The sequence below is a fragment of the Pithys albifrons genome, chromosome 23 (genome assembly GCF_047495875.1).
Source record: "Pithys albifrons albifrons isolate INPA30051 chromosome 23, PitAlb_v1, whole genome shotgun sequence".
In the NCBI taxonomy this organism is placed as follows: Eukaryota; Metazoa; Chordata; class Aves; order Passeriformes; family Thamnophilidae; genus Pithys; species Pithys albifrons.
This window is the reverse complement of record NC_092480.1, coordinates 1818345-1840920: the sequence shown is the minus strand read 5'-3', so window position 1 is coordinate 1840920 and position 22576 is coordinate 1818345. Positions and strand designations below refer to the sequence as shown.

At 53.6% G+C, this 22576-nt stretch overlaps 1 protein-coding gene across 5 annotated transcripts in view; it reads right to left on the bottom strand.

Moving 5' to 3' along the window:
- Nucleotides 1-1020: 1020 nt before the first annotated feature.
- Nucleotides 1021-22576, bottom strand: part of DIXDC1 (DIX domain containing 1) — a 29050-nt gene continuing 7494 nt past the window's right edge. Inside the window, exons 2-20 of one of the 5 annotated variants that reach the window (XM_071576383.1) lie at nucleotides 18848-18977; nucleotides 18258-18383; nucleotides 17093-17342; nucleotides 15142-15249; nucleotides 10714-10826; nucleotides 10215-10360; nucleotides 8768-8857; nucleotides 8619-8672; nucleotides 8114-8164; nucleotides 7001-7105; nucleotides 6448-6501; nucleotides 5858-5950; nucleotides 5704-5775; nucleotides 5075-5161; nucleotides 4783-4944; nucleotides 4606-4672; nucleotides 3541-3649; nucleotides 3258-3366; nucleotides 1021-2304 (exon numbers count right to left, since the gene is read on the bottom strand). In XM_071576383.1, the coding sequence (XP_071432484.1) occupies nucleotides 2224-2304; nucleotides 3258-3366; nucleotides 3541-3649; nucleotides 4606-4672; nucleotides 4783-4944; nucleotides 5075-5161; nucleotides 5704-5775; nucleotides 5858-5950; nucleotides 6448-6501; nucleotides 7001-7105; nucleotides 8114-8164; nucleotides 8619-8672; nucleotides 8768-8857; nucleotides 10215-10360; nucleotides 10714-10826; nucleotides 15142-15249; nucleotides 17093-17342; nucleotides 18258-18383; nucleotides 18848-18977 (2007 nt within the window). In that variant the 3' untranslated portion in view covers nucleotides 1021-2223. Of the gene's footprint in view, nucleotides 2305-3257; nucleotides 3367-3540; nucleotides 3650-4605; nucleotides 4673-4782; nucleotides 4945-5074; nucleotides 5162-5703; nucleotides 5776-5857; nucleotides 5951-6447; nucleotides 6502-7000; nucleotides 7106-8113; nucleotides 8165-8618; nucleotides 8673-8767; nucleotides 8858-10214; nucleotides 10364-10713; nucleotides 10827-12976; nucleotides 13565-15141; nucleotides 15250-17092; nucleotides 17343-18257; nucleotides 18384-18847; nucleotides 18978-22576 lie in introns of those variants that run through there. The other 4 variants (XM_071576381.1, XM_071576384.1, XM_071576385.1 and 1 more) reach the window with 4 other exon arrangements.

The window sequence follows — 22576 nt, the reverse complement described above, 5'->3', positions numbered from 1 at the left end:
GATGGAATGGGGCGGGATGAATAGGATGGGATGGGATGGGGTGGGATGGGATGGGGTCAGGTGGGATGAATGGGATGGGGTGGAATGGAATGGGACGGGGCAGGATGAATAGGGTGGGATGGAATGGGATGGGATGGGGTGGGATGGGATGGGGTCAGGTGGGATGAATGGGATGGGGTGGAATGGAATGGGACGGGGCAGGATGAATAGGGTGGGATGGAATGGGACGGGATAGGAGCCTGGGGTCTGGAGCAGCTGGGGGGGCTCATCCTGGAGAACAGGAGGCTCGGGGGGGACCCTCTGGCTCTCCAGAATTCCCTGCCAGGACGGGGAGCCGGGAGGGTCGGGCCCTGCCCCAGGGCACAGGGACGGGAGGGAAGTTTGGACAGCAGGAAGGAGGGATGCAAACACAGCCAGGGGTGGCAGAGCCTTTGCTGTGGTGCCAGGGAGAGGATGAGCAGCCACTGCAATGAGCACAAGTTCCACCTCAACATGAGGCAGAGTTTCTTCCCAGGGAGGGCATGGAGTTTTCCTCCCTGGAGACATCCCAAACCCAGCTGGAATTCCTGTGGCACCTGCTCCAGGTGCCCCTGCCTGGGCTGGGGGTTGGACTGGGTGATCCCCAGAGGTCCCTTCCAGCCCCAGCCACTCTGGGATTCTGTGATTTCTCCAGTGGGTTTTGTTGCAAGTTACAAGTATGAGAACAGGAAATTATTTCTGTCAAACTGTCCTCAAAGTGAAACAAATGTGAAAATTCTGGGATATGATACTGAGAGCACATCCCAGAATAAACCCACTGGATCAGGGTTAGGGCAGTGCCAAAATCAGGAGCCTTGAGCTCCCTCCTAGAGAGTGAAGCTGTGAGAAAAATCAGTATTTTTGCTGCTTATTAAAGCTGGCAAAAAGGTAAAACCCAGCAGTAACTAGTTGGATTTCCATAGTAAAAAAATAAAAAAAAAATTACAAGCCCAGTGTTGTGTTGACAGAAGACAATACAGAAGCTTTGAGCAGCCCCCAGGAAATGAGTCAAACAGAGTATAATGCGTGCAGAAATATACAGAGAGCACTTGCACTGTATAAAAATATCCACAGTCCTCAGACAAATGTAAATCAGTACAAAATAATTGCAAGAACATGTTTACAAAAGGACAAGTTAATAGAAAACAGTAAAAGCAGGTTCCCCCTCTCCCAGCCTCATGCAGAGGAGGGTCACAGGTGCTGAGCCCCTGACTCACCATTTGCCCCCCAAACCCACAGTGGCTGCAGGGACAGGCAATGCAGAGAAGCAAAACCACAAAACCAAAGAGAAAATCCCACCCTGGGGGATTTTAGGGCTCGTTCTTTCCCAAGGAAGTTGTTCCCTGATCCTCCAGGATTCAGCCTGGCAGGGGGCTGGGTGGGTCAGTGCTGGGTGGCCCTGGCAGGGAGGGGACAGCAGCACAGGAGGGACAGAGGGCAGGGCAGGGCTGCAGGGACAGCTCAGGTCCCCCTGGGAACTCCCCTGGCCAAGAAACAAGCACCAAGATCCCCAGTCCCTGTGGCCACAGAGCCAAGCCCGGGGGCCCTGGGAGTGAGAACAGCTTTGGGGAGGAGTGGGGAAAGCAGGGCTGGGAGATGGAAGCCTGAGTGTGGGGACAGGCTGAGCTTGGCTTCAGACCATGCACAAACCCTCCAGAAGGCTCTCCCCTCCCCTGGACAGACTGTCAGTCTGGAATGTCCCCAAAGTCCACTCTGCTCCTGGCAGCACGTGCAAGTCCACGACACAAGTTGGTCCAGCCTTCACCTCCCACAATCCAGGGGCTTCTTCTGCCTCAGGAAGGCAAAGCTTCACATTTTTTTTCCATCAGTGCATGTTTATGTAATACCAGCACAAGAAACCAGACTTGCAATGCCCAGGTGAGTGTGCAGCACATTCTGCAGGGGTGGAGGAGCAGGAGAAGGAGCAGAGCATCATTAAGGCCTCCAGGGTTGAGCTGACAGGACAAATCCAGGTGTTTCCTTCCCACAGACCTGTCGTTCCAGTCCCAGAACACCTCCTGCCCTCGGGCACGGGAGGGCAGGGGCCAGGTGTCCATGCACACAACATGCACTACCCGTTGCTTGCAGAGAGGCTGGTTTTTGGCAGCTTGAATTGGCTCCTTCCAGCTCTCAGCCTCGCTGGTCCACCCTCGGAGCTCGGCAGCCCGTGACAGGTTTCCATAGCAACGAGACTTGGAAGCTTCATTAATTCTCCCCATGGTCTTCTTCCACCCAGGCCACGATTTTCCCCTCCCAGCCAGGAATGATGTCATCGTCATGGAATACCTGCAAGGAAAGGGAGCCCAGTGGGGTCTGGGCACTCTGTCCTGCAGTGGGAGCAGCAGCAGAGGCATCAAAACATCCCATTTTAGCACCAGAGGAGCTTCATCTACAGTTGTGAAAACAGGCCAGTGGGGACAAGTTCAAACACATCATCAGTTTAGGAGTGAGGTGACAGTCCCCAGGGCTGTGTGGTGGCACCGAGCCCAGAGCAGTGACAGCTCAGTCCCACATTTACCTCCTCCAGCTCAGACTCCCCCACACAGCCCAGAGAACACGGACACGAGGGATGGTTCACACACCACTCACCTTTTCAGGTTTTAGGCAGAAAACAGACCAGGCCTCTTTAACCAGTAACTGGCAAGATTATTACTGGTTTTTTGTTTTTATTTTGACAGAAAAGGTAAACTAAAGATAGAAAATATGCCTTTCCTGATCCAGACTACAGTCTGCAGCTGTTGCTGCTGGATGTTCCCAGACAGGGTGACCCTTTGCATTTGTCTTAATCAATTTGTGAAGCAGGAACTATCCCAACAACCTTTAAGGGATCCAACCCACAGCAACAGCAGCCTGAGCATGAACAGGGCTGTAATGCAGCACACAAAGGAAACCACAAACACAGTTCTCTCTGAAAAACCTTTAAAAGGAAGCAGGAGGGTAATTTTTTAATACAGGGTCTCCCATTGCAACAGGTTTTATGCAGCCTGGGAAGGGCAGTCTGGGTTTTGTCCCATGCTCTTTGCCCAAGATTGCAGTTGCAATCACATTTGTGGAGTTGCTCTGGATGGGCATCAAAACATCCCATTTTAGCACCAGAGGAGCTTCATCTACAGTTGTGAAAACAGGCCAGTGGGGACAAGTTCAAACACATCATCAGTTTAGGAGTGAGGTGACCACGGTCCCCAGGGCTGTGTGGTGGCACCGAGCCCAGAGCAGTGACAGCTCAGTCCCACATTTACCTCCTCCTTGACTGTGCCAAACTCTGGATCCAGGGCTTTGAAGTGGTACCTGTGGGTTCCCTCCCGATCAATGGCTGCCTTGAAATCCTTCAGAGTCACTTCCCCTAACCTGCAAGGGCAAACAAACCCCTCATGGAGAGCATGGGAGAACATTTCCAAGCCAGTGGTCTGAAATCCAACGGCCAGGTTAAAGCACAGCAAACCTGTGCTGGCTGGGACCACTGCCAGGAGATGGCAGAGGTGTCCTGGGGGGCACAGCAGTGCCAGCAAGGCCCAGCCTCACCTCTTTGGTATGCTGACCATGAAGGGGGTGAGGGAGCGGTCGGTGAAGTACAACACTTTGGTGCAGGCACTGGTGCTCATCACGGGGGTGCTGTGAGAGTGAGGCAGCTCTGCAAAGCATCAAGGCACTCGTTACACCCAGGCAAAGCCCCCTCTGTGCCCTCCCCATCTCCCCCCTCTCTGGGTGGGGGTCCTGCACTTCTCTTTGCTCGTTTGTGTTTCTCCAACTCCTGCCCTGTGTCCTGCTCCCTGCAATGTGCTGGGATGAGTCAGAGTCACTGAGGGACTGTGTTTTTAAGGCTCCTTGAATGCAGAAAACACCTGGAAATGTGTTGTCAGAAAGGGCCGTGCTGTTATGCAGACATGTAAACACTGAGGGGGGAACAGGCAAAGAGGGAACTGTACGGTTATCTGTGCCCACTAGATGGTGCAGAGCAGCAGGAAAGCTGGAATAACATCCCATTTCCCACTCATCCCAGTGATTGCCATGGTTATTTATACTGCAGCACCACCAGTGGCCCAGACTCCCACTGTGCTGGTGCTTTGCAAACAAGATGTCATCGTGTGCCCCCTTCCCTCTGCAGGGAACCCTGGGCTGGACAGCCACAGGAAGGGATGGGACCTGTGCAGGTGGAGCTGGGGAGGGGGCACATTCCCAAGGGGGAGGCAGAATTCCGAGGGGGAGGCAGAATCCCGAGGGGGAGGCACATTCCCAAGGGGGAGGCAAAATCCAAAGGAGGTAGCAGAATCCCAAGGGAGTGGCAGAATCCCAAGGGGGAGGCAGAATCCCAAGGGGGAGGCACATTCCCAAGGGGGAGGCAAAATCCAAAGGAGGTAGCAGAATCCCAAGGGGGAGGCTGAATCCAAAGGAGGTAGCAGATTCCCAAGGGGGTGGCAGAATCCCAAGGGGGTGGCAGAATCCCAAGGGGGAGGCACATTCCCAAGGGGGTGGCACATTCCCAAGGGGGAGGCACATTCCCAAGGGGGAGGCACATTCCCAAGGGGGTGCCATGCCCCAGGCTCTGGCCAGGAAAAGCTGGATTTGGAGGAGCTGTGAGGCACTTACTGGATTTGGGAGGCCAGGAGTCTCTGCACTCGTTTGCTGCTCTGCTGGCTGGTGATTTCCCCCGGATCTAGGGTGAAAGCCAAGCCAGTGAGGACAGAGCGTCCCTTCCAGCTGGAGCCCCCAGTGCTGCATGTGAGGGGCACAGGGTGAGGGTTCAGAGCCCTGGGGAGCCTTTACCCTCCTCTCCTGCCTCTTCTGCGTCTCCAGGCGGTGCAGGCGCTCCATGAGGCTGGCAATGCCCTGCTCCAGGCTGTCTATGGTGTGGTGCTGCGGGTCGTGCCCGCTGAAGCTGTTCCTGAGGCTGCGAAGGGCATCCCGAACCAGCTGCAAGTCGCTTGTCTGCCCAAGAGACCACGGGTCAGGCTGGCTCCCTCCCATCTAAACCACAGGCTCTTAGCAAGGGGAAATCTCCCTTAGGAAGGTAAAGGCTTCCAGGATATCTGGGAATACATCCCCCAGGTGCACTCACCCCTCGGTGGGCTGTGGGAGCAGCTCCTTTTCCTGCTGTCTGCAGAAAGCCATTGCTCTGGGCACTGTGGCTGCCATAAGCCATCACCTGTGCAGGGGGAGATGCAGGTGGGGCCACGGGGGATGTGAGTGTGGGAACCTCCCCAGAAATCCCAATGAATGAACCTCAGAATGACAGGACATGAAAGCTTTCCACATTAGAGACACAACTCCCAACTTCCCCCAGGTGAATACACTCCCTAAGGGATGTGCAGGCAGTGCCATGGGACAGACAGCAGGGCTGGCCTTGCCACCAAGACAGTTCCAAGTGCTCAGCACCAGGAGGGTCAGCAGGAAAAGGAGGAGAGAAGCCAAACCCTGGTGTAACCACTTGCCAGTGTCAGAGATGGAGCTGGAAAACAAGAGCCTCAGGCTCCCACTGCCCTCACTGTTTCATCCCTTAGGATTGTGACACAAGAGGCTGAGTGCTCAGGGCTGAGAGCTTTGGCAGGATGGGTGTTCTGGGGGGTCTGCCTGCCTTGCTCAGGCACTGGCAGTGAGATTCCAGAGCCAGGTCTGTCTGGGGTGAGGGGGAGGATTCCTGCAGAACCACCACCCCAGCAGAGTGCTGTGTGCCCAAGGCTCCTGTACCTCCTCAGCTTCCCTCTTCATGCAGTGAGCCAGCAGGGCCTCCTTGTGCTCCAGCTCCCGCTCCAAATCCACCTGGGAGGGGAGCAGAGGGGTCACCACACCCTGAGCCACCCAGGTGAGTGCCAGGGCACCAGGGCAGCCCCCTGGTCTGTACCTGCTGGTAGCTGGCCTCGGAGAGCTGTCTGAGCATCTCATCCAGCTTGCTCTGGTGCTGCTGCAGGTGCCTGTCCTTCTGGCACAGCTCCTTCTGCAACACAGGGATGGGAATCAGCCTCTGAGCAAAGCCCACAGTCCTCTTCCCATGGCAGGGAAGGTCATGGCATCTGGCAGGATGGTGGCTGCACAGTGTGTGTCCTTTAGCCAGATGTTACAGCCAAGTGTCAGAGGGTTTGGTTTTGAAAATACAGGTCAGGTTGTTACTGCCCAGAGTCCCCTTGCCCAAAGATCCACTACCAAGAGAGATTCCTGAGGGATCAGTGAACAATCTGACAGGTTTCTGCACAAGTGTTGGACACTCAGCCAGCCACCACAGAAAAAATATGACAATAAAAGACCTCCTATAAAAATCTGTGGGCAGAACACAGAACATCTGAGCCCTCCACCTCATTACAAACATCCATCCATGACTATTGCAACTTATTCATTATCCACAGTGCCACTGCCAGAGGCAACACACAGAAAATCCCAAAGCTGAAGAACCACCAGATGCTGCCCCCAGAGCCCCCAGGGAAGGGGTTCCATTACTTTGTACTCTGCCAGGAGCCTGTTCCTCTCCTCCACCTTCCTCTGAAGATCAACCTGAAATGAAGCACAGGTGTGACACAGGTGTTCCTACAGAGTCACAATCCCTGCCCCCTGTGCCAAAGGGTGACCCAATATCTGCAGAGTTCAGGGCAGCTGCTGTCTGGGCATGGCAATTCTGGGGCAGGACAGTCCCTGCCTTGCTCCTCTCTCTCCAGACACTGCCCATGGCCTGCCAAAACAGTGCCACCAGCTAACCCAGGGAGCCCCTGAAGGAGGAGAGATGCAGCTGCACTGAAAGCATCAGGGAGAGCCTCTCCCTGTTCCATCTGGAGGTCTGGGAGGACAGGAGGTGGGAGTGAAGGTCAGCAATCTCCAGTCTCACACTGGCCAGAGCACTGGGTGCAGTTTGGCCTGTGCACAGCCCTTTGACTGCTTGTTCCCCCTCCCACAGCCCCAGGGGCTCTGCTGCACCACCAGCTCAGCCCAGGGGCTGTTGGAGCCCCAGGGCCACCAACCCCCTCCTGAAATAACCTCAGCAGCAGCAGGGACTCACATTCTGGTTGTGCAGCTCCTCCTTGTCCATGTTGGCTCTGAGCAGCTCCTGCTTTAGCTGGAGGACTGCAGCATCCTGCTGAAGGAGCCTCTGCTGGAGGGCATCCTGGCAAGAGATGCTCTCAGTAGGAAGGTGCAAGGAGGGCACAGACCCCCCTGGGGGGTGAGGGACCCAGCCCAGTGCCCACAACACTCAGGGGCCACTCAGGGAATAAAGGAGAGCAGGAGGGGTACAGAAACCTGCCCAAAAGCCTCTCACCCCTCCAGGCTTTCTCTTACCCAAAAGTGATTTCCCTGCCAACACTCTGGCTCTTGGGACAGAGGGATTTCTGTGCTTTGACCTAAAGCTCCCACTCCAGAAATGGCCTAACCCTGGTTCTTATGGAGAAAGTGGCTGTGCCCTTGGAGGGTGTTTGGTGCCCTCAGCTCGGGATGCAGCCACACACCAGAGGGCACAGAGAGGCCACGGCCAGCCCAGGACACAGGGACACTTAAGCTCTCAGTGTGACCTAATTGTGCAGTGAAATCCTCTCTGGAGAGGCCAAAGTCAGGACTAATTGTGCACCTTTCACTCAGTGTCACCCAGGAGCAGGAGCTGCACCTTGGGCAGCTGCTCTGTTTGCTCCCTCCCAGGAGCCTGAGAGGCAGCTCTAAAAATACCCCTGCTCAGGAGGAGATTATCAGAGTGCACAACTCCAGAGGGAGAAGCTGAGCAGTTCCTGAGGAGGACAAGGATACCCCTGGCTCTTCTTCCTCTGCTGTCAGGAATTAGTTCACTGGGCCAGTGTGTGCACCCCAGGACAGAGGAGTTAAAGTGGCAGAGCCATGAGAACCAGGCAGGCAAAATCTGCCTCATTTTCTTTAGGAGAAACAGAAAAAAAGGTGGAAATTTGACCACAATCCTACAAGACAGGACAGAACCCAGGAGACCCAACTCCCTGTACCTGCCTTAAGCCAGAAAAAGCCCTGTAGGATCCTCCCCTTCCAAGCCCCCCAACACAACCCCCTCCAGACTGAGGTTCCTCAGAGGTGTGTGGTTGCTGCTGGCCCTGCTCAGGAGCTGCAGCAGACTCCAAAGCTCTACTATTTATATTTGAAATGTCCCTTTCCTCACCTTTATCCCCTGGAGGTTTCGAGCTTCTTGTTTGTATTTCAGCAGCTCCTTCTGCAAAATGCAAGACAATTTGATTAAATGTGCCCTTGTCACCCCTTCAAAACCCCCCCAAAGCCAGAGGTCCCTGTCTCCAGTCACCTGCTGCAGGAAAAAAAAGCACATCCCACCTTTCCCCACAGACCCACGAGCAATTCAATGAGGTCAACCATGACAAAGAGCTGAGCAGCTCCCTTAACTCCTGTTATAAGAGTTCTGAGAAAAAAATTATACTTAACCCCCCAAATCTGTCCTTCAGGGCAACATCAAAGCTGGGAAACCAAAACAAAGCCAAGACATCCCCCCAGAATCAGAACTGGTCTCAGAGCTCTAACATAACATCTCCCCCAGGTTGCCCACCCTGCCCCATCCTCACCCCATTTCCCTTCCCAAAAAACCATCAAATAGGACAATCTGCAAACATCTCTTGGCCCAAACTCTCTCTGCCCTCCATCTGTTGTCCTCTTACCTTTAAGTCTTGATTTTCTTCCACACTCTGGTCCAGGCGACTTCGGATTATGATCTGAAGGCAAAAACACCCTCGTTGTTGTTGTGCCACCCCTGCCAGGGGCACAGCAGGGCAGAGGGCAGGGGGTGTAGGGACAGAACTGAGCTCACCAGCTGCTCCTCAGGGCAGGCTCCACGTTCACTGAGCTCAAAGGACCCTTCCTGCTCATCCTCAGGTAGAGACCCATTGAGCAGCAAAGCCTGTGAAGATAAAGGAAAAAAAAATATATCTCCTTTTCAGAGGTTTCAAAGGAAAAGTGATTGAGCTGCAGCTCTGGCCAACAGTCATTCATAGCAACAGTTTCATGTTCCATTTCTGATGGATTATTCCCCTCAAGAAATGAGTAGATTTTTTTTTTAGGAATGAACAAGAAGATTTATCCCCTGACAAAGCTCTCCCAGAGATCTGTCAGCCAATACTCTCCCCCACACAAAGACACCAAACAAGGACAACAACTCAGATTTTCAGGAGGTGGAAGTGTCTGTCTCAGTTTTAGCACCTTATAGGGTGTACACACATAAAATCCCCAATATTTCAATCAAACTCTCTCCAACTGGGGGCTCTTAAGGAGGAAAATCGATCAATCAAATCCAATTTCTTGGCTGGCAACATCAGCTGCCTCTGCCCCCTGCCAGGGGATGAAGGGGCAGCAGTGCCAGCTGCTCACCCTCCCTGGGCTGCAGAACAGGACATGCCAGTCCCCCCAGTGCCTCCTCTCCCTGCTCCCAGTGGGCACAGAATGCAACCAGATTTTACCAGGGAACCAAGGAATTTTTTTTTTGGGCTCTTTTGTGTCCTGCCCATTGTCCCCAGGGAAAGTGCCCGCCCAGCTGCCTGTGCCTCTCACACAGGCTCTGCTTTGTTTACTGGCACATAAATATTTACAATCCAAAGGCAGTGTCGTTCCCAGCACAAACAGAAAGGGATATTCCTGAGAGAGTTCAGGGTCTTTACCATATGGATCAGGGGCTCAGAGTTAAACACACTGGGCTGAGGGTCAGGGAGGGGCTGGAAGGGGCAGCAAGGAAAAGGTTCCACAGATAAATAGCTGTGTAGAGAATGTGCCAAATATGACAGTTCAGCCTCATTCATGGAAAGGTTGATGCAAGACTGTGACCCCTGATGAGCTCTGGGGATCTTGATTGATTTCCTGCCATGCCCTGTCTCTCTGCATTACTTCTGATCACAAATCACAGGGCACTGTCCCCTCTCTGAGGCTGCAGCAAAGCCTCCAGCACGTGGGAAAACACTGGGGCATCTTCACCCCCCTGCACAGGGGCACAGCAGCACTGGCAGCACACACAGGGCCAGCACAGCACCGTGGGACAGGGGGCAAACCAACCAAAAACCAGGCACAGTCACCTTCCAACACAGGCTCTGGTTTGGATGCTCTGCAGGGGTTCCACTCCACGCTGCCCTCAGTGCCCTCTGCCCTCCCACAGCCCACCCCAAGCACTGCAGTGAGGATTCCAATCTCCACTCCTCACTGGAAGCTTCTCCACACCCTTCCCTTCCAGGGAGGGAGAGGCAACACTGGCTGGCAAGAAAATCTCTTACCTGCAAACCCGAAATCATCTTCTTGGCTTCCTCCATCTCCTTTTCCAAGTGGTCCTGTTGTTCCAAAAGCTGCTCCTCCCATGAATTCTCCAAGTAGGACCCAGAGTTCCCTGCTTGCCACTCGGGCTGGAAGTGGGAATCAGCCTCTTCTGGAAGAGAGAGCAGCTGGATGTGGCCCTACAGAGCCCAGGAAAGACCTGCACCTCCCACTGCTACCAAGGCAGTTGCTCCAGGGCTCTGATCTCAAGAGTTTATGCCTCATTCTTCAAGCAAAGTAATATTTTCTACACACACAGATAGCCCAGATAACTTTGCATCTGATTTCTGGAGGTTTCAAAGCACAGCACAGGGGAACAATGTGGGACAGAAAATACCTGAGGGGGGAAAAAAGCAGCTGGGAGGTTTGAGGAGCAGCTCTTGGTTGAGGGGTGCACCAAGGGACTCTTCAGCAAGTTTATCCAACAAACAAGTCCCAGTGAAGCATCATCTTGCAAAGTACCTGTTTTAGTTTCTGGTTCTTCAGTTTGGAGGATCACAAGCCTTTCCTTCTCCTCTGATGGGGCTACACTGGATTCACTCTTTGCACTGTGGACTGGACTGGGTGATGTGAGGCTGCAGAGGAAAGAAGGAACAGCTGCTTTAGTGCTGATCAGCATCATCCTATTTAAAAGTGAATATTCAGAGGGGCTTGTTGAAACTAAGAATTATCTGCATGCTGGAGGAGCCTTTAACAAACCAAACCAGGCATGTAACTTTTGTCATGTCAGTGCCACAACAACCCAACTGATAACCACAAAGTGCCCCCTCATTTTTCTTTACAGAGAGTGAGTTTGGGATTGACAGCACAGAATTCAGACACACAGGGGTAAGACCCCACTCAGAAATAATTTGCTGCAAGCCTTTCCTCATACCACAAGCTGAACCAAAAGCCACCCTGGCTTCCTTCATCCCTTGCTCCAGCTTTCAGAAGCATCACTCCAGCTTGCAATCAAAACAGTTGTGAAAGTCAGATCCCACTCACTCTTGTTAAAACCCCCTGAGAGAATCTGCATATTTTCACTGGAGCCATCTCAGCTGACTGGGAGGGTCAAGGCATCTTTTTTTTTTTTTTCAGAAATTCTTCTTAAATGCATCACCCAGACAACACCAAAGGGTGGCTGAAGCTCAGTGACCCATTCAATGTACCTCGAAAGTCGCAGGGATTAATCCCTGCAAGTGTGAGCAGGAGTTAATTTTTCATTCTCCCCAACACAGAAACAAAGGGCAGAGAACAAAAAGAAAACACTGTGGAAATAATATAATAGGTTTAGAAAAAAAAAATGAGAGGCTCCAAGAGCTCTCTCTGTGCATCTTCCCAGCACTGCTGCTACGTGCCCTGCAATAGAGATGGAAATGACTTGCTGCTCCTGCCCCACTCCCACGGCCAGGGGAGCTCCTGCTCATTGATATTGCAGCCCTGCAGCCTGGTGCTCATGGGCCAGACCCTCCCCTTGTCAAGGGAAAGAGAAATGCAAGTGGAAGAACAACCACCCTTTTCTGGCATCTCCAACAGTCCTTCCAGGTGTGTGCATGGTGGTTAAAGAGTCCAGGGCACTTCAGGAATTTTAACTCCATTACAGCACTCCCTCACTGGGCCCAATTTTTATACACCATCTCTAACCAGCCCCCTGCTCCTGCTCGTTGCTGAATGGGGGCACAGCATAAAATCATGGTTTTGAAATTATGTTTATTCTATTGTTTGGGAGCCCAGGCAGCTGCATTTGGTTTGCATTATGTAATAAGGCTCAGAGGGAAGGATGAGACCTTCACACCACACTGGAGCAGGCAGCAAGCCCAGCTGATCCAACAGGGCCAGGCACTCCAGGAGGGATTTTACCTCCTTCTAGGAACAGATCTCAAAATTCCCATATTCTCAGCTGATATTCCAATGTGCCCTCACCCTGCTAAGGCTCTGCTGGTTCTCAGCCATGCAAAACATGAAAGGATGAGCTGTCCTAGAAAAAGCACCACCAGCAACTGCTGGGGGAGAAGGTGGTGAAACAGGGGTGGGCATGGAGCTGGAGAGGATGAGCAGGATGAAAAATCAAGGGGTTATGAGTCCAGAAATAACATTCCCCTCCTCCAAATCTGCCTCCCTCAGCTCTGGATCCACAGCCCAAAGCCAATATAAGGCATCCCAGGTGGGTCAAGCACACAGGGCTGCATAAGGGTTGGACTTGATCATCTCAGAGGTCTCTTCCAACCCAACTGATTCTATGATTCTATAACACAGACAGATTTACAGGTAATTCCTCGGACATTCCCATGCCCACAGATCCTTCCAGGCAGTTTTCCTCTTTTAAAGGGCCAATGGGCTCACATGGCATCAACAACCTCCCAAACATGCCAAGCAGTGCCAGTCAGGAGCAGATGAAGCAGCAGCACAGGTCAGGCTGCCTTAGACATTATCTCTGCAAAAACGCAGGTTTTCTGTCAGTTCAGACCCATCAAAGCACAAAATCCCCCCCGCTGTAATTTGCTCCTCCAAGTACACAACAATTCACACCCGAGCATGCAGGAATGAGGAAACCAAAGCTATTCAAGGCACATTCCCGATGCAAACTGTTCCACTTCATTCCCTTTGCCCCTTGGCTCCTCACCCCCATCCCCTCTGCCCTGAGCCCCTGACCTGCTCTGCACACTCAGGGCTTTGGGTACCAGCTCTCCCTTCTCCCAGCGCCCCATCCCTGCTGTTCCACACGCCAGTCGCGACAATCGCTCACCATTTGACCTGCTTCCCTCCCATGATCCCACTTTAACCTCTCGCCTCACAGAATGCGCTTCCCTGGGAGCCTCGGGATGCTCGATCCGGACATGCCTCGTCCCTTCACATGCTCAGCGATGCAGGGAGAGCGCGCCAGCTCCTGCCAAACTACTGGGGGAGGATGTGCGAGCCAGATCGCTGAGAAATCCACAGCAGAAACACGGGAAAAAAAAAAACAACACCAAAAAAAAACCCCTCAGGGTCTCCGCACGAATGGCAGATCCAGAGCCCCCATGAACAAGGTTGATTCCAGAGTCAGGGAATTCTGCAGCCTGCGTTCTGCTTTCGCTGCCTCTGCTCTCCCCGCGGGGTGTTGTTTGTCTCCGGCTGCTGCTGCATCTCGCCCAGCCGCACACGCTGCTGTGCCATCACATCTCCGGGCTGGAGGATCCATCCGGCTGGTCCTCAGCCCATCCCGCCAGCATCCCTGCAGGTGCCAGGCTGGGTGCCAGGCTGGGCAGCTCTCACAGCCCTGGGCAAGGCTTCCCTGTCCCCTCCCTGCTGTCCCTGCCGCTGTCACAGCAGCGGCTCAGCCTCCTCCGAGCGCGGCTCAGGCAGGGGGAGGGCGGCTGGTGGGAAGGGGAGGGGAAAGGGATGGGTGAGGGGCTCGGCAGCCTGGGAATCATCTGATTTGGGCAAATTTTCCATGAATCATTCCGGCTGCCTTTGCTTATTGGAGGTTTTGTCTCTGGGAATTCTGTTATTGAGGCTGTGAGGTCTGGGAGTGAGGAGGAAGCAGCGCTGGGATCAGATGGAGGGGGTGGATGGATGCACTTCATAACCACATCTCTCACTAATAAAAAAGCATCTTGTTGCTCTCAGCTGGTTCTCATAACTAAACTGGAGCAGCTCTCCCTGGAAGGGAACAGAAAGCATCTTGTTTTCATCCAGGACATCCCCAGGAGCTGGAGGGCAGAGGGCCATCATTGATCACTTCTGTAAAAGATTCTCACTGTCTTCTGTCCTATCAGCAAGAATATCCTCATTGTCTTATAGGCAGAGAATTCATGGCATTACGGGGGAAAAAAATAAAATAAAATAAAATCAAACCCATGGTTTGGGATGTGCAGAGAAATTTTCCCTCACCACCAAATCACAGCAAACAGCAGTTGCTGACAGTCCCTGATGGGGTAGAAGAGTAAATAAAACCCTGCAGCCCCCTGGAAGTGCAGGATGGTCAGGGAGGAGCATCGTGGGTCACTCACTGCCCCTCTGAGATCCCAGGGCAAGAGTCAAGGCCAAGGTCCTGTGACTTTAACCGTGAAATCCTGTTGCCAAGCCCAGAATTTTGACATGTCCCCCGGAGCAGCAGCCTCCAAAGCACAGTGCTGACATCATGTGGAGGCACCGCTCCAGCACTGCCTCTCTGCGAGCCTCACACTCTGCCAAACGCCTATTTATAAACATCCTCTCAGTGATGGACAACAAACTCGGGGCATGAGCACAAACTGTTGTATTTTTCTCCTCTGTTGGGCCAAGCAACCTCAGTTCTCAGGTAATACAGAGAATTATTTGTACTATGGAGCATAAAACTCAGCCTGGAAAGCCCTGTGGAAAGCTCCTGCCTGCTGAGAAGGCATCAGTGGCAATCTGGCCTTGGGAATTGAACCCCTCCATAGTTGAGGCACTCAGGGAGCAGCCCAGGCAGCAGCAGGAGGCAACAAAGCAGAGCTGGGGCTGACACTGGGGACAGGAAACTGGGAACCAGAGAGCTGCAGCTCTGCCCTCACATCTGCTCCAGATGGGATTAAATGGAGCAAAGCACTGAATCCATGGGGAGATCCAGTATGTTCAGTAACACAGCCCTTTGTCTTAAAATAGTTTCTTGTTCTCTGGGGGAAAAGGGCTCTCCTTTACCATGATGCAGTTTTTCCTTGAAAGCCATTTCAGCTCTCCCACATCCACTCCCTCTTCTATATCCATGAAAACAGTGACAGTAAAACACTTCACAAGGTCTTCATGTTGCCTCCTGGGGCTTCATCCTCCAGATCAGGCAGGACTCTCCATGCTGGGAATGCCCCTTTCCACCAGAGCTACCCAGATTAGGGTGAGAAGAACTGGCACATTAAGGAATGTCACACAAAGGAGCACAAGGGGACACACGTGGGCAATAAAGCCCCTTACCTGGAGGAGTGGGGCTCCAGGGGCACGTTCTGCTGCCCCTCATATTGCTGCACCAGTGCCCGGACACTCCAGTAGGGATTTTCAATCTCCTCATCCATGCTGCTGTTTCTGGGAATAATCACAGAATGAGGGAAGCCTCATCTTAGAGGAGCAGAAATTCCTCTTGGCTCCAGGAAAGGAAGATAGAAAGGCTAATGAAAGGAAGATGAGAAGGAGGGGACAGACAGGAAAACACCAGTTCTCCTATCAGGGTTCCCCATCCCATCTTCTTGGTGTGAGGGAAACACAGGAAAACAGGCCCTGCCCTTTTAAACTCTGACTAGAACAACTGCACGAGCTCTGGGAAGGCAAGAAAAAGAACAATCTGCAGACAGCACAAGGACTGGCTTAGCTGAACCACTCCTGGCCCAAGGCCTTTGCAAGAGAAACATTTAACACTTAGTTTTTCAACAAAATATCCCATTTCAACCTCATTTCCAAACTGCCTCATGGGTACTCCCTTGAGCCAATATCATATGGGCAAGTGACCTTCAGCTGTGTAAACTGAACCCTCAGCAGACCACCATCTGGTTTCCAGTTAAATGTCACTGCTATTATTATTATTATAATCTACACAGCACCTTTTCAAAGGGATTTTCAGAACTGTATGTGCTTTTCAGAATTACACATTCCTTGTGCACAAGGACCATCTCCCTCCAGCACCAGCAGAACTCGGCACACAACACCCTGAATCCACCTGGAGCTGTGAGTGTGACATTGGGATGGACTTGCCCATTCTCAGTGCCTCAGTTCTGGATGCAACTGCTCCAGATCCCTCACAGTACCTGGAGTTAAGACATGAGAACACAAGAATATCTCCAAAGAGACAGCACCAAGGGCACCGTGCTCAGCAGGGAGTGGGGAAATGAGGCAGCACAGTCCCTCTGCCTCGGCCTTCACTTGCTGTTCTTTTCCAGGCAGATAACAAGAGATCCAGCTGCCACTTTGCTGGAAGAGCTGCAGAGAGCCTGGGACAGCTGCAGCCCCTGCAGAGGCAGCCAGGGCAGGGCAGTGCTGGGGAGGGCACTATTGGGAGGGATAGCTGAGCCCCTGGAGAGGCAGCCAGGGCAGGGCAGGGCTGGGGAGGGCACTATTGGGAGGGATAGCTGAGCCCCTGCAGAGGCAGCCAGGGCAGGGCAGGGCTTGGGGAGGGCACTGCTCAGGTTTGAGGGATATCTGCAGCCCCTGGAGAGGCAGCCAGGGCAGGGCAGTGCTGGGGAGGGGAGTGCTGGGCAAGGCAGTGCTGGGGAAGGCACTGCTCAGGTGGCAGGGAACGCTCAGTCCCTGCAGAGGCACCCAGGGCAGGTCAGTGCTGGGGAGGGCAGCGTTGGTGGGGGCACTGCTCAGGTGGGAGGAATAGTTCAGCCCCTGGAGAGGCAGCCAGGGCAGGGCAGTGCTGGGGAGGGCAGTGCTTGGGGAGGGCAGTGCTGGGGAGAGCAGTGCTGGGGAGGGCAGTGCTCAGGTGGCAGGGATAGTTCAGTCCCTGGGTAGGCATCCAGGGCAGGGCAGTGCTGGGGAGGGCAGTGTTGGTGGGGGCACTGCTCAGGTGGCAGGGATAGCTCAGTCCCTGGGTAGGCATCCAGGGCAGGGCAGTGCTGGGGAGGGCAGTGCTGGGGAGGGCACTGCTCAGGTTTGAGGGATAACTGCAGCCCCTGGAGAGGCAGCCAGGGCAGGGCAGTGCTGGGGAGGGCAGTGTTGGTGGGGGCACTGCTCAGGTGGCAGGGATAGCTCAGTCCCTGGGTAGGCATCCAGGGCAGGGCAGTGCTGGTGGGGGCACTGCTCAGGTGGCAGGGAGCACACCAAGGGCTGCCTTACACCAGGAGCTGCCAGGCTAAAGATGCCCTGATTTCCAAAGGGGTTGTGCCCAGCTGTTCCATGGGCTGAGCTCCCACAGCCAGGGGACATTCCTTACCTGTGCCTGTGGCGGAGCAGCTCACGGCCGGAGTGCAGCACGTCCTGCCGGACATCAGCCAGGGCAGCCACTGCCCCCTGGGCCATGGCAGCGGCAGAGCGGGGCCTGTGGCTGCCCAGGGGCACTGCCCAGCCCTTGCCCACCGTGCCAGCCCCGCTGCCACCCACGGCTCGCCCCGAGCCTGGCTTGAAGTGAGCGGCCAAGGCCAGGATCAGCCTCATGGTGGACTTGAGGTTGCCTTCAACGATGTCTGCAAAATGCAAATGGAAAGCCAAGGTGATCATCGTGAGGTGCCACCCACAAGCAGCAAACACAACAGGACCAGGCAAGGAAAGGGCTGTGCTACAGCATTGGTGCTCAGCTCTGCTGGTGTTGGGCACAGCAAACTCTGCCACCTTCACATCCCGGGTTTGATGCTTAGAGCCTTCCCTGGGTGGCCATTTCCAGCTAATGATCCAGCACATAATTACTGAATGCTCACTGGAGAAGCTACAGCAGTTATTAAGGACTACCCACTGTCTCAGCACTGACTTCAGTTAGCACACAGAATTTCCTTTTTTTAAGATACAAAAGGCCAAAGAACAGCAATGTCTGTCTTCAGTGGCAGCACCATAAACTGCACCATAAACTGCTGGCAGCACCTTGCAGATGGTAACAAGTCAGTTTTAAAAATATCACACTGGCATTTCCCCCCCACAGAAACGGGCTCAGACACGCTGATCTCATGGCAAAGCTCAGCCATTCTTTCAGACTAAGGTTTTCCAAAACAGTGGAGTCAACTGAGACACACAAAGTCCTGACTAAGCCAAGCCACAGACATGTGGCTGTGCCTCAGGTCCCCTCCCTGCTCACAGAGATTCCATTTCACAGTAGCAGGTTTATACATCCTTTTTGTGAAAGATTCTGGGTCTGTGCTCCTCATTACCCCATTCCTTGAGCTTCTGAGTGCTCAGGAGCAGAAGAAAAGGCACTTTGGTTTCAGTGCTCTGTGCTGCTACCCCTGTCCTTCCTCCCAAACCACTTACAGAACCACAGGAGATAAAACCCCCAAACTCTCCCACAAACTAACACATTAACCTACTAATGCATTACCAGTTTGACAGAAAACAAAGCCAGGAACAGGCTCTGAGCAGCCAAACCCCTCTGGCCACCCCCAGGGTGGTACCTTTTGCTGATGTCTGGTGCATGCGGATCTTTTTTGAGGCCACAAACTGCAAGACTTTCTCCACATTTTCCCTCATCTCCTGCTGGCTGGCGGGGTTGACCTCAATGCCACTGAGCTTCTCACCAGCTAAAGGAGGGAGAAAAGCTTTGTCAGAGGAGAACTGAAGTGCTGGGTACCATCAAAGGAGCTGCTGGAGGTGCAGGGACTGATCTGATCTCTAGTCTGGGCACTGCAGGAGCCACATGTGGCTTCTTGTCCTGCTAACAAGGTGCCCAGTCCCAGGGATAACAGGGCTGGAGACTGTACTGGGTTTATTTGGAGGTGCCAGCCTTGTGGGAGTTAATATGGCCCCTGACAGGTTTCAGCACATCTGTTGTAACAGCCTCTAAACCAGAAGGGCTTTAATGGAATTGCACTGATGGTCTGCTTGGTGATTGTTTCCTTTCACAGCCACTGCCCCAGCCCCTCAAGCTCTGGCACCATCAGGAACATCTGCCAGGGTGCCTGACAGATGCCAGAGCCAAGGCAGCCTCCTCCACACCAGATCCAGAACTGCAGGATGAAAAACAGTGCCAGATGGCATCACTGACCTACAATCTCAATGAGCAGAGCAAGAGTGACTCCATCCCGCAGATCTTGTCTCAGGTCTTGGACTGGCTTCACTGTTGGCTTCTTCTTCAGCTGGGAATTCACCCAGGCCACATATGCCTGGAGCTGTTGCTGAAAATAGAAACCAAAACGCTCACACGTCACGGCCATTTCAGGGGAGGTCACACAGCTCTCAGTTTTCTCTTTCATCTCCACAGACCTCAGCCTTTTGCCCTTGGAAACGAAGCCCAGAGGTCTCAACCCAAAGCCTGACATCAATGCATGCCATGGGGCAGCTCAGCCATGCCAGGGCAGGCAGAACAAGCAGGCAGGACAGGGCTCTGAGCTGAGCACAGCTGGGAGAGGAGCTTTGTGTGGCACTGATTTGCCAAAGCCCCCCTGTCAGCCCCTCAGTTTTGGTGCCATAATTTGTTCTCTCTCAGCACTTGGTGCCACATCCAGGCTATTTTTATCCAGACATCAAGAAAGCAGAAACCCCACAATGCAGAAACAAGGAATGCTGTGTTATTTCCAAGCAAACCATGCCAGGACAAATCTCCTGGCAGAGACAAGAGGCTCATCTGGGACAGCCCCTGCATCTCCTGGGAGCTGCATCAGCATTCCAAGGGCCCAGTTTCCATTTCTGTACATCAGCACCCACAGGATGTGACAGCAGGGAGCAGTGCCTGGCCAGCAGCATGTCCAGGATGCTCCCAGGGGGCAGTGCCTGTCCAGCAGGATCTCCAGGATGCTCCCAGGGAGCAGTGTCTGTCCAGCAGGTACTCCAGGATGCTCCCAAGGAGCAGTGCCTGTCCAGCAGGATCTCCAGGATGCTCCCAGGGAGCAGTGTCTGTCCAGCAGGATCTCCAGGATGCTCCCAGGGAGCAGTGCCTGTCCAGCAGGTACTCCAGGATGCTCCCAGGGAGCAGTGCCTGTCCAGCAGGTACTCCAGGATGCTCCCAGGGAGCAGTGCCTTTCCCAGCAGGATGTCCAGGATGCTCCCAGGGGGCAGTGCCTGTCCAGCAGCATGTCCAGGATGCTCCTAGGGAGCAGTGCCTGTCCAGCAGGATCTCCAGGATGCTCCCAGGGAGCAGTGTCTGTCCAGCAGGATGTCCAGGATGCTCCCAGGGAGCAGTACCTGTCCAGCAGGTACTCCAGGATGCTCCCAAGGAGCAGTGCCTGTCCAGCAGGATCTCCAGGATGCTCCCAGGGAGCAGTGCCTGTCCAGCAGGTACTCCAGGATGCTCCCAGGGAGCAGTACCTGTCCAGCAGGTACTCCAGGATGCTCCCAGAGAGCAGTGCCTGTCCAGCAGGATGTCCAGGATGCTCCCAGGGAGCAGTGCCTGTCCAGCAGGATGTCCAGGATGCTCCCAGGGAGCAGTGCCTGTCCAGCAGGATGTCCAGGATGCTCCCAGGGAGCAGTGCCTGTCCAGCAGGATGTCCAGGATGCTCCCAAGGAGCAGTGCCTGTCCAGCAGGATGTCCAGGATGCTCCCAGAGAGCAGTGCCTGTCCAGCAGGTACTCCAGGATGCTCCCAGAGAGCAGTGCCTGTCCAGCAGGATGTCCAGGATGCTCCCAGGGAGCAGTGCCTGTCCAGCAGCATGTCCAGGATGCTCCCAGGGAGCAGTGCCTGTCCAGCAGGATCTCCAGGATGCTCCCAGGGAGCAGTGCCTGTCCAGCAGCATGTCCAGGATGCTCCCAGGGAGCAGTGCCTGTCCAGCAGGATCTCCAGGATGCTCCCAGGGAGCAGTGCCTTTCCCAGCAGGATCTCCAGGATGCTCCTTCCCATGGCTATGTGTGTTGCCAGGAGGGAAAGACCAGGGAACAAACTCAGGTTTCTGGTCAGCACAAAAACCCATTTGGCAAAAGTGATCAAAAGGCAAAGAGCAAATTCAGGTGGCCTTTCCCTTTCCCCCCTCTCTGTGACCCTCCCATGGTGAGTGGGGCTGCTGGGGACACTGAAATCCCTTTGGCCAGGGTGGTGTGGGACATGGAGGGTGAACAAACTGATCCATTGATGGGATTACCTCTCTTTTCACTCAGCTTCCCATTATTCTGCCAACACAGCAGGTTTCAAGTCCCCACTCCACATTATCTCAGCAAAGTCAGAGTTGATGCTTTTACAGCCCATCCAAGTCACAATCTGGTCACAGCTTCACTCTTAATTATCCTGACATAGGAAATCCAGCTTTAATCACACATGGCTCACTCTGCTGGCTCAGGAAGGGGCCTGGCCCTGAGTTCAATCAGTTCTGCTCACTCAGCAGGGCTGGAGAGCTGAGAGGGGATGTGAGTTGGGGGCTGCCTGCCTGGCTGGGGCAAAAGGGAGCAGAAAGGGCAGACGTGATGCCTGTTTGCTGGAGCAGCCCTGCCCTGCCACAGGGATGGGCTCTGCAGGCTCTGCTTTGGCTGAAGTGGTGACAGGTTTGTCAGCCCAGCTCCACAGGCCTTTATTTTCTGCTTTTCCAAACCATTTTACACACTGGTACTAATTCCACAAGGACACAGCCCCTTCCAGCCCACAGAAAACCTGCAGTTTGTGTAGGACTCTGTAGGCTCTTCCTCCCAGACACTTCTGTCTCATTTACAGGCAAAAAAAGGCCCTTTCACTGAGCAGTTTGTTTCCTGTTCCTTTTCTCAGAACATTCTTCATGCATTCATAAGAAAGCATTTTTGGCAAGCTTTGAGTCTCTATCTCTTAAAAGCATGAAGAGGTTGTCACTGTTATTATTAGAAAAAAGTCATTCCTAAATCCCAGGGCACTTACATTTTAAACTCTGAGCATTAAAAGGAGGCTTTTGAGGCAATGGAATATCAAAGTCACCAGCACAAAGTAATGTCACAGCAGTGCTGCTGTATTACTGCAGACTTACACTTCATTAACAGACTGACTTTGTTGCTTGGTTTGGGGATTTTCCCACTAAAGCACAAGATTTTCCTGCAGAAGTTCAGACAGTTGGACTGATCAGCATTTCCTGCTGTATCCAGACCCTGGATCTAATGACTTTAGCAAGAGACTTGGATTGCTGCAAAGCTCAAACATCCAAGGAATAAGCTGTCACTTCTGGCAGCTGAGGGGAGCATGTGACTCAACCAAGAAAATAACAGACATGAAAGTTTAGTGACCTAAAAATGGCCAAGTGCTGTTAAATGCATGAAGGGAAAAGCCCCCAAGCTGCTCAGCAGAAATCCCAGTGCTCATTTTTAAGCTGGAGGGCCAAAAATGCTTTGCTTCACCACCCTCTGTGGCTTCCCCAGCAACTGGCACAAACTGGGACCAGTAAGGACTGTGTGGGCCAGGCCTTCAACACAAGGCTTGGTCCTCAGCCACAGCACCACTCAAGGAATCAGAACCTAAACTATGTGTCAGACTTGTTTCACACCCTCAGAATTGCATTTGTTTCAAACCCCAGGCCAGACCTGAGAGCTCCCAGGGCTCTGTGATCTGCTGCTTGGGTGGATCATCCCTGCCATCTGCTCTGGAAAGTATTCCAGGTGCCACCTTCCAGCACTGAGAAAACAAGGGGTTTCCAGGCTGTCCTGCCCTGGGAACAGCAGCTCTGCAAACCCAGTCAGGAACAGCCCTGAGCCTGCACCTGGGCACAAAGATACCCACACACCTCATCCTGTTCCACTCCTGGAACAGCCCTGAGCCTGCACCGGGCACAGAAATGCCCACACACTCCATCCCATCCCACTCCTGGAACACCCCTGAGCCTGCAGCTGGGCAC